This window comes from Rhamphochromis longiceps, linkage group LG11 (assembly GCF_057381845.1).
Source record: "Rhamphochromis longiceps isolate RC_006_pf linkage group LG11, R_longiceps_female_GT1.1, whole genome shotgun sequence".
NCBI lineage: Eukaryota > Metazoa > Chordata > Actinopteri > Cichliformes > Cichlidae > Rhamphochromis > Rhamphochromis longiceps.
Genome location: NC_140567.1, coordinates 22489432 through 22502503, shown reverse-complemented (window position 1 = coordinate 22502503; position 13072 = coordinate 22489432). Strand labels below are relative to the sequence as shown.

The 13072-nt window shown below is 39.8% G+C and overlaps 1 protein-coding gene across 4 annotated transcripts; it reads left to right on the top strand.

Annotated features, from left to right (window-relative positions):
- The first annotated feature begins 131 nt into the window (after positions 1-131).
- Positions 132-12771, top strand: slc25a40 (solute carrier family 25 member 40). Of its 4 annotated transcripts, none has more exons than XM_085422945.1 (10): positions 132-315; positions 487-587; positions 840-899; positions 1583-1689; positions 2790-2857; positions 3172-3296; positions 3616-3899; positions 4031-4112; positions 4887-4964; positions 11469-12771. In XM_085422945.1, exons 2-10 carry the CDS (start codon positions 488-490, stop codon positions 11597-11599), a joined length of 1035 nt encoding a protein of 344 aa, XP_085279071.1. In that variant the 5' UTR covers positions 132-315; position 487; the 3' UTR covers positions 11600-12771. The 4 variants fall into 4 exon arrangements, with proteins under 4 accessions (XP_085279071.1, XP_085279072.1, XP_085279070.1 ...); XM_085422946.1 differs by having other exon boundaries at positions 132-319; XM_085422944.1 differs by having other exon boundaries at positions 132-319; positions 483-587.
- The last annotated feature ends 301 nt before the right edge of the window (positions 12772-13072 follow it).

The window sequence follows — 13072 nt, the reverse complement described above, 5'->3', positions numbered from 1 at the left end:
CGAAGACAATTATATCAGTACATTGTATCATTTACAATAACTTTAATGTAGTATACATGCACGTTTAGTGTCATTTTATCTGACGTTACAAAAATAAATACAATTATTAAAGTCAAGGAATGTGCTCAGCTGGAAATTAAATTATGTCATCACGCTCTGTTTGCGTCAGGAACTACCCAGGTGCAATTTCACACGTGTTTATGCTTTCAAAGACTTTAGGACAGCAGGAACTGGCGTAGTAGGAGGATAGTTTAAACCCCGAGAGGAATGTTCGTGTTCACGAAAGACGTCGCTGATTCTGACTGACTTTAGTAGGTAGGTAAGGAGTTAACTGTGCTAGTTAGCTTGCTAAAGTTAGCCAGAGACCTGTCATGTAATTTTTTTAGGGATCGTAGCCTTGTCATGATTTATTGTGTGAATATTAAATAGGAGCCGTATTAAAAGCAATCAAATGTTTGTCTGTTTGTTTGTTTTCTATGAAGACAGGATGAATAATGAAAGTCCTGCTCCTCCTGCCACCGGCGCCATTACTCCCCTCCAACAGATGGTGGCGTCCTGCTCCGGTGCCATCCTTACGTCGCTGTTTGGTGAGGCACCTACACTTCAGCTTATTACATTACAATAAGCATGCCTTTGTTTATTAACTAACACTCAGCTGGTGGTTTGTGAGGTACAACTTGTTATTGTGTTATAAAATTATTTTGATCAATCGGAGGTTTGGAGAAGTTTCCTGAACTGCTGCTTTGATTGTTTGTTCTCTGATTAAATGAAAATTGTGACAAACATCCTGAACACAGGCAATCATGTTGAGTTGCTTTTTTTTTTTTTTTTTTTTACAGTTACACCTCTGGATGTTGTGAAGATCAGGCTACAAGCACAGAAAAATCCCTTTCCCAAAGGTGAAATGAATTTACACTGTGTTGACTGACTGTATTTGTGTTTTAAATTATGTTACATATATCAGACCGTGATACTGTGCATGCAAAAACAAGCATTATTAAAGTAATAATAAAGATCAACTTATTTCCATAGCAGACTTTTTGGAGATATTACAGAGGTAGAAACCATGTGAGGCCCTTAAAAAAGGGTCATTTGTCCCTGTGTTTTAGCATTTGATCTGTCTTTATGTTTATTGTGGCTCCATTATATACTAAACCAGGAGAGTCAAACTAATTTTAGTTAAGGGGCAGTATAAATTGTCACTTTATAAACTTTATAACCTATATGAATCAGGAGTGGGATTAGGAAGCAGCTAGAAGAGAGCCTGAGAGGTGGAGGCAGGACAGTCAGAATACATGTGTGTGAATGGAAGGGAGACGGTGTAACAGTGAAGGAGGATGAGTTTAATACCTGCAATGAAACATCCAAAGCTCCAAAACTGCTTTTATATTTTCATACATTTTCATACCCTTGTTGTACTGCTAGCTTCACATTACCACACTAGAAACAGCAGTGAATTTTACTCAATAATTGGTTTAGCCAGTAACAACTTCACCGAAATGTTCGCATTTTGCTGACCTGAACATCCAGCCGGCCTGCGTTTGATGTCACTGTATTAAATGTTGATGTTAATATTTTTCAGGCAAATGCTTTGTCTACTGCAATGGACTTATGGACCACATATGTATATGTGAAAATGGGAATTCCAAGGCCTGGTACAAAGCTCCAGGTCACTTTAGTGGCACGCTGGTAAAAGTTTACATCCACATTACAGTTTACCTCTATAATTACCTTCTGCCATGTTTTTTAGTATCGTTTGTGTGTCGTTCTGTCTGTAAACACGGTAGCCTTGCTTCATTAAGCCTTGCTTCTTAAGCCTTGCTTTGTTAATTGACCTTGGTCAAGGTCAACTTAACGATTTAATGGTCGAAAATTGACAAAAAGCCTTATAACGTAGAATCTGTGACAAGTGTGGTGTGTAGTGGGAACATATAATATAAATATTATATTATTTTTATAAAGATTTTAAATGTAATGTCACATTTGTCCTTTGACCTCTACTCAAGGTCAGCAGATTGAGAAGAAGGCTTTATAGAGCTATTTACCACTATGTTTCCTACTGCCTTTGTTTGGGAGCTTTGGGGATGGAGATTTTACATATCAGGTTACTTTGGACCTATGAACTTTTCCTCAAGATCAAATAAGGTCTAATCTTCATAAAATATCATTTATCTGTAAAACTGTGCTTTAAATTCTGCTGCTTTTGTTTTTATTGGCAAAATGAAGAAATTGTACATGTTCTAAATATCACATTATAGATTTCATCTAAATATTATGGCACATTTGACCTCCGACCTGACTTTTACATTTCACATCTGTCTTTCTTTCAAGTTGACTCCAAAAGGCATTATGTCTTTAAAGAAAGTATTATCAGAGAATGAGCTGTCCAGTTAGTTAGAAATATACTGCAGTGTAATAGATAATAAGCTGAAGTTATTTACAAATCAGTATCCATTACCTGCTCTTTCAGAATGGATGCATAATCAAATTATACATCTGTGGAGTTTACTGCACTACAAACTTCTTAAAGTAAAATTTAAAAAGAAACAGAAAACAAAATTAATATATACAAAATCCAATAATGTTCCCTTAAAAGTAAATGCTGTGCAGAGAGTGAGCTTCTTGTTCTGTATAATGTTTTAAAGTTAGCAGTCTGACAAGTTAAACTTAGCTTTAGTGGCTGATAGAACTGTTCCTGCTTGTATTAAGTAGAGGTGTTGTAGTACAAAACCTCTGAGTGCCACAGAGCACATCATCCTTCACTGACTCCTAACTCTGAATCTCTGCAGGATGCATTTGTCAACATAGTACGGCGTGAGGGAATCAGGTCATTATGGAGCGGTCTGCCTCCAACACTGTGAGTGTAAAGTCTATTTTTTTCTATTTCCTGATTGGGCGCCTGAGTTATTGAGCTGTGGTGGGTCAGTGGTGATTACAGCAGAGTGTTTTCCTTTGATGTGGTATTTATTCATAGTGAGCCACCTCAGAGTTTCTTCAATGATCGTAACCAAATATTTAATTATGTTACGCATCATTAAACAGAACTTTCTTCACAGTTTTTAAATTTAGATGCATTTTTGTGGCTGTCTTTTACCTGCTTAGAAAATTTTATAAGTAAGGCATGATTTATGTACCTTCTGTTATGTGCTTTCTGTTATGTGCCTTCTCCAGTGTGATGGCAGTCCCAGCGACAGTGATCTACTTCACATGTTACGACCAGCTCTGTGCAGCACTGAGGGTCAGGATGGGAGAATATGCTCAGATGGCTCCTCTCCTTGCAGGAGCTACTGCTAGAGGTGAGCTGACTGCTGTCCTACTGCTACTGAAATATGCCATATAATGCCTAATAACAGACATCAGCATTTTAACAATGTTGGGGGTCTCAAGGCCAGCCACCCTTACCTTCTGCACCGTGGCCTTGGCTTCCTGATTTTATCCAACAAGCTAGATTTTATTTAGAAAATGTTAGTGTTATTTTTAGTCTAACTTACAGGCCTGTAAGTGATTATTAAAGTAGAAAAAAGAGGCTCAATCATTAAAAGTGCCACAGCAGCATGTTACTTTCACTAACAAATCACTTCATGAACTGCTTTGTCTTCCTCCTCTGTGTGAAAGTGGGTTCGGTGACGGTGATCAGTCCTCTGGAGTTGATCCGCACTAAACTGCAGTCTCAGAAGCAGTCGTACAGGGAGCTGACCCAGTGCATCCGCTCAGCAGTGGCCAAAGAGGGCTGGCTGTCTCTGTGGAGGGGTTTGGGGCCCACGCTTCTCCGAGACGTTCCCTTCTCAGCCATGTACTGGTACAACTACGAGATGGGCAAGAGCTGGCTGTGTGGCTTGTCTAACATCACAGAACCCACGCTGACCATCACCTTTGTATCCGGAGCTGTTTCAGGATCTGTAAGTTAATTTTTCGTCTAAAACTCCACAGAATTCAACTTCCAGCCTGCAGATAAACATATTTGATAGCAAAAAAGCAGAAGTAAACTACAGCGTATCATTTCTTATTTCATTTTTGTCATTTCTTTCAGATTGCATCTATTGTAACTTTGCCTTTTGATGTCGTCAAAACAAGAAAACAGGTGGAGCTTGGAGAGCTGCAAGCAAAGAACTGTAAATCTGCTTAATTTCTTTTAAATTAAAGCTTCTGAAGATTGTAAATGTACATCTGCAGCTACTTGGGGAGGTTATGTTGATGCTATATGTTCATATTTGTGTTGGCATGGTAAATAACCCAAGTCTGCAGAGTTAAATAAAAGCAACAATGAGCTTTAAAACATTTTACTTCTCATCAAAAAGGCTTCCTCATTCTGTTAAGAGGCCACAACACTTTCAAGTGACAGTCGACAAGCATCTCAAGTCAAGCCCTGTGGAGCACTTAAACCTTCTCAGTGCTGATAAGCAACACAAATAAGTGCCTCAAGTGTGTGCTTCCTCCTCTGTGGATGATGGTGATGGCTGCTCCAGCTGTTTGTAGACGCCCCCTTCTCTCCTGTTTCAGACCCCACTCCTCTTTTCAAAGCCTTGCCCTTTAAAGACTGCTGAGTGAGGAACAGGCCCTCCTGCATGTGCTCCTTAAAAACACCATTAAGCCAGTGTGCACCACTCGGTGTAAACATCAAACGGTCTCAATGAAGACGGGTGGCAGAATATCCACTCACAGTGTAGGATAAGATTGTCCTAAACAATTCTAACTCAGAGGAGTTTAGAGAGTGTAACAGCTTCAGATGAACATAGCGATGAAGATATTTCTCAGCTCATCTGTAAGGATGTGATGGAATATGTGAGGCAAAGCTGCTGCCTTTTATTGTTAAACCCACATCTCTTGTGCTCTGTTTTTGGTTGGATGATGCTGTTTGTTGCTAATTGGTGCTCTTGTGTTTGCAGTGCCAGGTCAGGCCTCCTCCACCTTCTATGTGATGTGCAGGATTGTGGCAGAAAACGGGTTTAGAGGGCTGTTTGCTGGTAAGTACTTCACTGACCCTTGACTCAGTGAGTGGCGAGTCTGAGGTAGTCATAAACACTCGCTGTAAAAACAACCTCCACCCTCTTTCAAATCTAAAGCGTTACATTTCAGGACATGATGAAAGTTTTTCACTTCTTGCCAACCTTTACATTTGGTAAATACAACCTCAGATTAACAGCATATTACATACATACCATATTACTGTTTAGTAACTTGTAGAAACACCTTTAGCTGCTGTAACATGAAGTAATAATTTCCTGTATGACTTTAAATACATTTTGGCCCACTCTTCTTTACAATGCTGTTTCCATTAAATGAGCTTTACGAACATTTGCACGAACGCGCACAGCTCTGTTCAGGTCGCCACCACATTCCAGTCAGTTTGCGGTCTGGACTTTGACTTCATTTTCTTTTTCAGCCATTTCGTTGTAGATTTGCTGCTGTTCTTAGGTTCAGTCGTCGTGTTGCATGACCCTATTTCAGCTAAGAACATTGTGGTATACACAGGATTTCATGGTTGATTTAATGATTGCAGGTGCTCAGGTTCTGTGGCTGCAAAACCAGCCCTCATCATGACCGCCTCACCACTGTGCTCGACAGTCACTATGGCTTCGTTCACACTGCAGGTCTTAATGCTCAATTCCGATTTTTTGATCAAATCTGATTTTTTTTGTCTGCTCGTTCACACTACAAATAAAATGCGACAGCAAACGTGCTCTAGTGTGAACGCTCAAAGCGGCCCTGTTAGCAGAGCTGCTCTGTGCAGCGTTATGGCATAATAATTTTAAGGGAGAATAAAAAGTCGACACACATATCTCATTCCAGACGGAGGACTCTACCACTACACTTCTCCAGTCCATTCACAGAGTCGTTGCATGGTAAGACATGGATAGGAAGTGGGCGGAGCCTTTTACCGTCATTTTATTACGACGCAAAGTACAAACACCTGTGGACACACAATCCAACACCCCCACTTGTACACAGGTTGGGGAAAACAATCCTCCGAAAAAAACATCTTACATTCCAAACACAAATACAGAGAATTTGTCTAACTTAGACTTTGAAACTGGTTTCGTCATCATATCTGCTACCATTGACTCAGTTGGACAGTAATCAATGAGCACTTTCCTTTCATGTACAGCTGACCTTATAAAATGATATTTCACATCAATGTGTTTACATCTTTGTCTGTTCACTGGATTTTTTGACAAAGCGATTGTTCCCTGATTGTCCTCCAATATCATAGGTATTTCATACTCAAACTCATCAAGATCTTGAATCAAATAAGTCAAATACATACATTCCTGAATTGTTGCTGCTAATGCCATGTATTCGGCTTCACAAGTTGATAGTGCTGTAGTTGTCTGCTTTTTGGTTTTCCATGATATCAAAGGACCATTTTCATTTAGGCTTACACAATAACCTGTCATACTGCGTCTATCAGAAACATCGGATGCCCAATCTGCATCACTGTATGCTTGTAGACCTAGTTTTCCACTTGAACATTTCCTAAAACACAGTTCTTTTCCTCGACTACCTTTTAGATACCTCAGAACATGTTTCACTGCTGTCCAATCATCAACAGTTGGCGCATTGAAATGTTGTGACAGTTTGCTGACAACATAGCTTAAATCAGGTCGCGTACAATAGCTCAGATAAATAAGACATCCTACCGCTTCACGATATCTCCTCACATCTGGTAATGTCTCGAATTTATCAGAATGAGTCCATTTCTGTTCACAAGGTGTTAACCTTGGCTTACAGTTTTGCATGTTAAATCTCTTTAAAATGTTCTCAATATATAGTTTCTGTGACATTTTGACACATTCTTTTTCTTGAAGAAAATCTATTCCTAGAAAATGGTTAAGTTTCCCCAGATCTTTCATTTGGAATTTAGAAGAGAGCATTTCTTTCACGCCTGAAAGCACATTTTCATTGTTAGCTGCAATGAGTAAATCATCCACCCACACTATGATGATTACTTTTCACTTTCAGTTTCTTTTGAATACACACATTGATCAGCAATATTTTGTCTAAATCCACAACTGCTTAAATAGTCATGTAAGGTTTGGTTCCAGTTACGACCCGATTGCTTCAGCCCATAAAGTGATTTCTTTAGTCTGTACACCAGTTTATTAGTCTCACTTGATTCTGTCTCAAAACCTTCTGGTTGTTGTATATATATTTCTTCATTTATTGGTGCGTGTAGATAGGCGGTTTTTACATCCATCTGGTGAACCAACATATCATCCTGAACCACTTTCTGCATCAAAACTCTCACACTCGATAAGTTAGCAGTCGGTGAAAAAGTCTCCTCATAATCAACTCCTTTTGTTTGACTAAAACCTTTAGCCACAAATCGAGCTTTATATCTGTCTGATCCGTCTGAGTTCTTTTTAACGGCATAAACCCATTTACCCCCCACTGCTTTCTTACCCTCTGGTAAAGTGGTTAAAGTAAATGTGTCATTCTCCTTAAGGGATTGGATTTCTTCATTCATCGCTCTTTCCCATTCTTTTGACTCACTTGACACAATAGCTTCGCTAAATGATGTGGGTATTTCACACAACAATCTGTAGCAATAATCAACACTGGTTTGCATCTGTTCATTTTCACACTCTTTCACATCCGTGATATAATCACTCAAATAATCAGGTCTCTTTCTGATTCTGGATGGATAACGTGTAGCTCCAGCATCTACTTTATCATCAGTTTTAACCTCGGACTCAGTTTGACTGCTTTCACTACCATCTGGAATATCCTCATCCTTCGTCTGTTTGGGTTCACCATCTTTTCTGGATTCATAAACCTCATCTTCATACATCTGATCACTCTGTGTTTGTTGATCCATTGTCGCGGGATTTAGTATTTTTATCAATCTGTGCTTTTCAACTTTCCCGGTTTTTGGGAAATAGATCAAATATGCTGGACTATTTTTGTCATATCCCAAGAAAACACCTTTGTCGCATCTTGGATCCAGCTTTCCCCTATTTTGTTTATAAGCATAGCACAATGATCCGAATTTTTTCATTCTAGAAAGATCAGGTCTTTTTCCAGTTAACATCTTATACGCTGTCTGACCTGTGCGTTTGTTAAAACATCGGTTCCGAATCACTCCCGCGGTTTGTACTGCATATGGCCATAAAGACTTTGGCAATTCGCTCTCAACTAACATGCATCTCGCCATGTCAAAAAGTGTACGCCAGTTCCTCTCTGCTGTTCCGTTTTGATGAGGCGAATATGGCGCCGAAGTTTCCTGCCTAATGCCGTGTCTACTTAATAAATCTCTGAACTGTCTGCTTGTAAATTCAGTTCCATTATCAGAACGAATGCACTTGATTTTCCCATATGACGCCACCTCTGCAATAAATCTTTCAGTTGCTTGAGTTGTATCACTTTTGTGTTTCAGATTATATACAAATGTTGCACCTGAATAATCATCAACAAACGACAAAATATACTTAAACCCTTCTTTAGAGTTTGGCGTAATCGGACCAGCTAAATCCGTATGTACCAACTCTAATGCTGCCCTGGCCTTTTCATCTGGTTCTCGGTTCCTAGTTTGAGTAAACTTCCCTTGTATACAGGCTTCACATTGCATATTTTTGTTGATTTTACCCTTAATTTCCATTCCATCAACGACATTTTGCAGATTTTGAACATCCTCATAATTACAGTGTCCTAGAATTTCATGCCACGTTTGCATATCAAAACATCCATTACATTTCTCTTCAAACTCTTGCACAGTGTTTATAAAGAACAGTCTCTCGTGTTCATATATAGGGAATTTTGTTCCATCAACATGTTTAAGAAAACTGTCCCCGTGTTTGAAAACCACAGTGGCTCCGTTACTAGTAGCTGCTTTTACTGACAAAATGTCCTGTGGAAACGATGGAATGTAGAGTGCTTGTTTCAATGTTACCTTGTGACTGCGTCCTTTACTGTCAATCATACTTATCTCAGCATCTCCTCGCCGCTTTGCAGCTCCTCTGCTCCGCCTTCCATCAGCCAACTCTACACAATGAGCCTCGGGTCGAAATGTGTCATCAAAAGTCTTAAAACTCTCGATCTTCGTAAAGATATGTGACGTCGCTCCCGTATCCACCAGTAGCTGGTTATTCAGCATCTCTTGGCCGCCGTCCGGGACCCTCTGGGGTTCGGAGCCCGTCTTGAACGCGTAGTCCTTCTCCACAACCCCTCTCGCTTCATCCCGTCTTAGCTTCCTTCTACAGGTCGCATCTTTGTGTGTACTACTCCGGCAAAAACTGCACCATACTCTGGATCGGCACGTTCTTGCAGTGTGTCCCTTTAGTCCACATTTAAAACACACAATCTCATTATTCTTTGATCTTCGGTCATCTGCTCGCCATGAAGTAGAATCCTGGTCTAATTGCACTTTTGTCCTCATTACGTTGTCATCAGTTACAGCCGCACGCATTCTCTCGGTTTCTTCATAACTTCTGAGTTTTACTTTAAACTCTGAAAATGTGATTTTTGCTTCGCTCTGTGTAACGTGCACAATCAGGGGTTTAAACGTCTCTGGTAGACCTTTCATTATCATTGCGATCAGAAGTCCATCAGTTAATGACTCACCCGCATTTTTTAACGCTGTGATAATTGCTTCTGCTCGGATAATATAGTCCGTCACACTTTCATTCTTTTCATTTGTGAGAGAAGTAAGTTCGGTGTACAGACTTATGATCCTTGGCTTGCCCACTCCTGCATAATGACCTCTCAAAATTTTTAGGGCTTTCCGTCCGTCATCAACTGCATCTCTCATAACTAACGATAAACTTTTGTCATCCAGAAATTGTATCAACTCTGCATATGCTTCTGCATTTTTGTCATCATCTTCACCATCGGCTTCTTCATCACCCTCAGCCTTTAAGATAACATCTTTCAAACCTTGTAGTCTGAGATGACCAAGGAACTTCGTTTCCCATATCTCATATTTCCTTTCATCTCCATCAAACTGCAAACGGGAATATCGACTGCCCGACTCTGCCGTGCGTCTGCTCATGATGCACAAAAACGCTTACTCACTCAATCGTGCCAAACTTTTAACACCTGCCGGTAACTTGCGGTTTCAGGAAACGCTGCCCTTCCTTTGGCAGTTACAGGATCTCTTTACTGCTGCTCTGGGCCCATAACCTGTTAGCAGAGCTGCTCTGTGCAGCGTTATGGCATAATAATTTTAAGGGAGAATAAAAAGTCGACACACATATCTCATTCCAGACGGAGGACTCTACCACTACACTTCTCCAGTCCATTCACAGAGTTGTTGCATGGTAAGACATGGATAGGAAGTGGGCGGAGCCTTTTACCGTCATTTTATTACGACGCAAAGTACAAACACCTGTGGACACACAATCCAACAGGCTCGCATGCGCAAAAGAAGACGTCACACACAACGCGCTCTGTTTAGACCCAGAGCAAACAATATTGTTTGACTGATGGCCTTAATATAAAGATTTGTTTCGGACTTTACGTTTCCCAGTTTTTGCTTTAAGTTATTTTGTTATTTACATAATAATGTAAATAACCTAATAATGATCCTTATTGCTGTTTTAGAGGAGCGGTGCTTCAAAGGATAGTTGCAGATTTCTGTCAGAATCTGCAGATTATACAGTACAAATAAAATGTTCACGTTTCTCCAACGTTGTCTTCCCAACAGTTTCACGGGATGTCCAGGAAGCGTTCACGATGTCTTCTCCGGAGCTGATAATTGGCGTCTGTCTTGTGTCAGTGACGGAAAGACGGATTTAATGCGACATGACCATCAAACAGCAGTCAATTTCTAAGACATCGGATATGTATCGGATTCAGTACCACATACAAAAGTGACCCAGATCGGATTTGAAAATATCGGATTTGTGCCGTTCACACTGTCATACCATGATCGGATATGAGTCGCATAGGGTCAGAAAAATCGGATTTGATGCACTTTCGCCTGCAGTGTGAACGTAGCCTATGACACAGTTGTGCTGACATGCTGTTTGTGATTTTTGGCCAGATGTGGGATTATGCGTTATAGCCAAACATGTCCAGTTTGGTCTCGTCTGTCTTGCGGTTTTTTCAGATGTATGCAAGTCATGCTGCCTCCTCTCTCTTTTTAGAGAGAAGCAGCTTTTTCGTTGACACTGTGCGAACACACGTGAATACTTGACACCAACTGGTCTTTTAGAGGTGCTCACACTTACTGATCAGCTGAAAAACTTCATTTGATTAGTAGCACTTGGCTGCTACTTACAGCTTCCATAGAAATTAGGAGTTTAAGTGTGTGCTTACTTTTTCACACGCTGCTTCTGTGCTTTGGCTTAAATACATACATATATGTCCTCTCTTATAGTTCGTCTTAAGGTTGTATTTACCTTTATTTTAAGACTTGCTAAGGGCCCGATTGTTTTCATGTCCTGATACATGAAACCTTATTACTGAAAGAGTGCATACATTCTGTTTAGACTGTATATAAACTCTTCTCATACCTGTGGTTTCTCTATCAGGTTTTCTCCCCAGGGTGATAAAAGTGGCTCCAGCCTGTGCCATCATGATCAGCAGTTATGAGTTTGGAAAGGCCTTTTTCCGAAAACACAACAAAGAGAGGACACATGGACCACTGCAGACCAACCCCTGACAGATTTCCCTTGGAAGAACGACGCACGCCACAACAGCTACTGCTAGACCGCACCTGAGGGTTGTACTGTCAAACCACTTAGATTTAACTTGAGGTTATTGAGCAAAGTCAGGGGTTGGAATGATGTTAAATTATACTTTAACAATAATTAAGACGTATATATAAGGTGAACAAGTAACCTCAGGGCTTTAGGACTCCTTGTCTGTTTGTATATAGAGTTTTCACTGTCCGCACAACGAGCTCCATGAGATCAAGGAAAGGATGGTATTTTTTTAGATAAATTTATTGGGGCCTGAGCAGTTAATGCATTGAGGTGAATCCATATTCTCCTTTCATAGTGCAAGTCAACCAAGAAGTTGCACAGTGTTACTTCTAAAGTTATCTGGATGAGCCAGATGCTTCATTTTGCAGTGCAGATCTTTAGCATGATAAAGTTAATGTTGCCAAATTTAAAACATTAGCACAAATGGGGTTAAAAAAAAAACCCCAAAAAAACAACTGTCTGTCTTCCTGCATTGTAAAATATTAAAGATGATCAGAATCGATATGAATTTATTCATATTAATTTTTACATTGTTTTTGTTGAATGCAGTAGATTCTGTGTGAAGTTGGAAAGAAATATTTTTCATCTACACCTTGTTCATTTCAGGCGTGTTTAGGAGCTAGTATATCAAAGAAAGACTTTTTATTAGTAATATATTTTCCATGTATCTCACTGAGATCATGTGCTCTGTGCCTGAACTCCTTAAATTGGAGACACAAGATCTCTATTTCACTCCTCTGTGTTGTGAGAATCCCTAAAACGTCTCCTTGCTTTTGCACAGTAGAGTGCCACTACAGCGTGAGTGTAAATAAAATAGCATTATTCAGATTGTACTATATGAAAATGTGTCATTTTCTATACCCGATTACCTTTTCCTCACACCTGTTGCTGTTGACAAGAAACTCAAATGTCACCATCAAGTTGTCAGTGTTTCAGTGTAGTTTATTCAAATAAAGAATAACAAGGTAAATCCAGTAAAACATCTGCTGTATGTCTGTGCAAACGACCGCTGGAACGAGGTGAAGGCAAAAAGTAATGAGTTTAGTGTTGAGGTACACGGCTTAGTTACCAACAATACAAATTGTATTCATACTGAATCGCAACACAGACTTTAAACAATGATCTATCCACGGTAACCAGCCATTACAGTGAAATACTGCATTTTAATAATTAAAGGGAATAAAGCTCAACTTTAAAATAAAACCCAGAAATTTGGGGTGGTTATTACTCATAGTGATCCTTACCTGAGAACAAAACCACGTGATACACAACAGTGGCAACATAAGGCTGATGAAAAACTGAAGAAAAACACCAAACAACAAAGACTGCCTCATCCCAAACACTGATGACGTACTGAGACAAAACAGGCACATTAACCATCACAAATAGAAGAAAAGGGTGATTTATGGCACCACCAACAGAACCAAAAA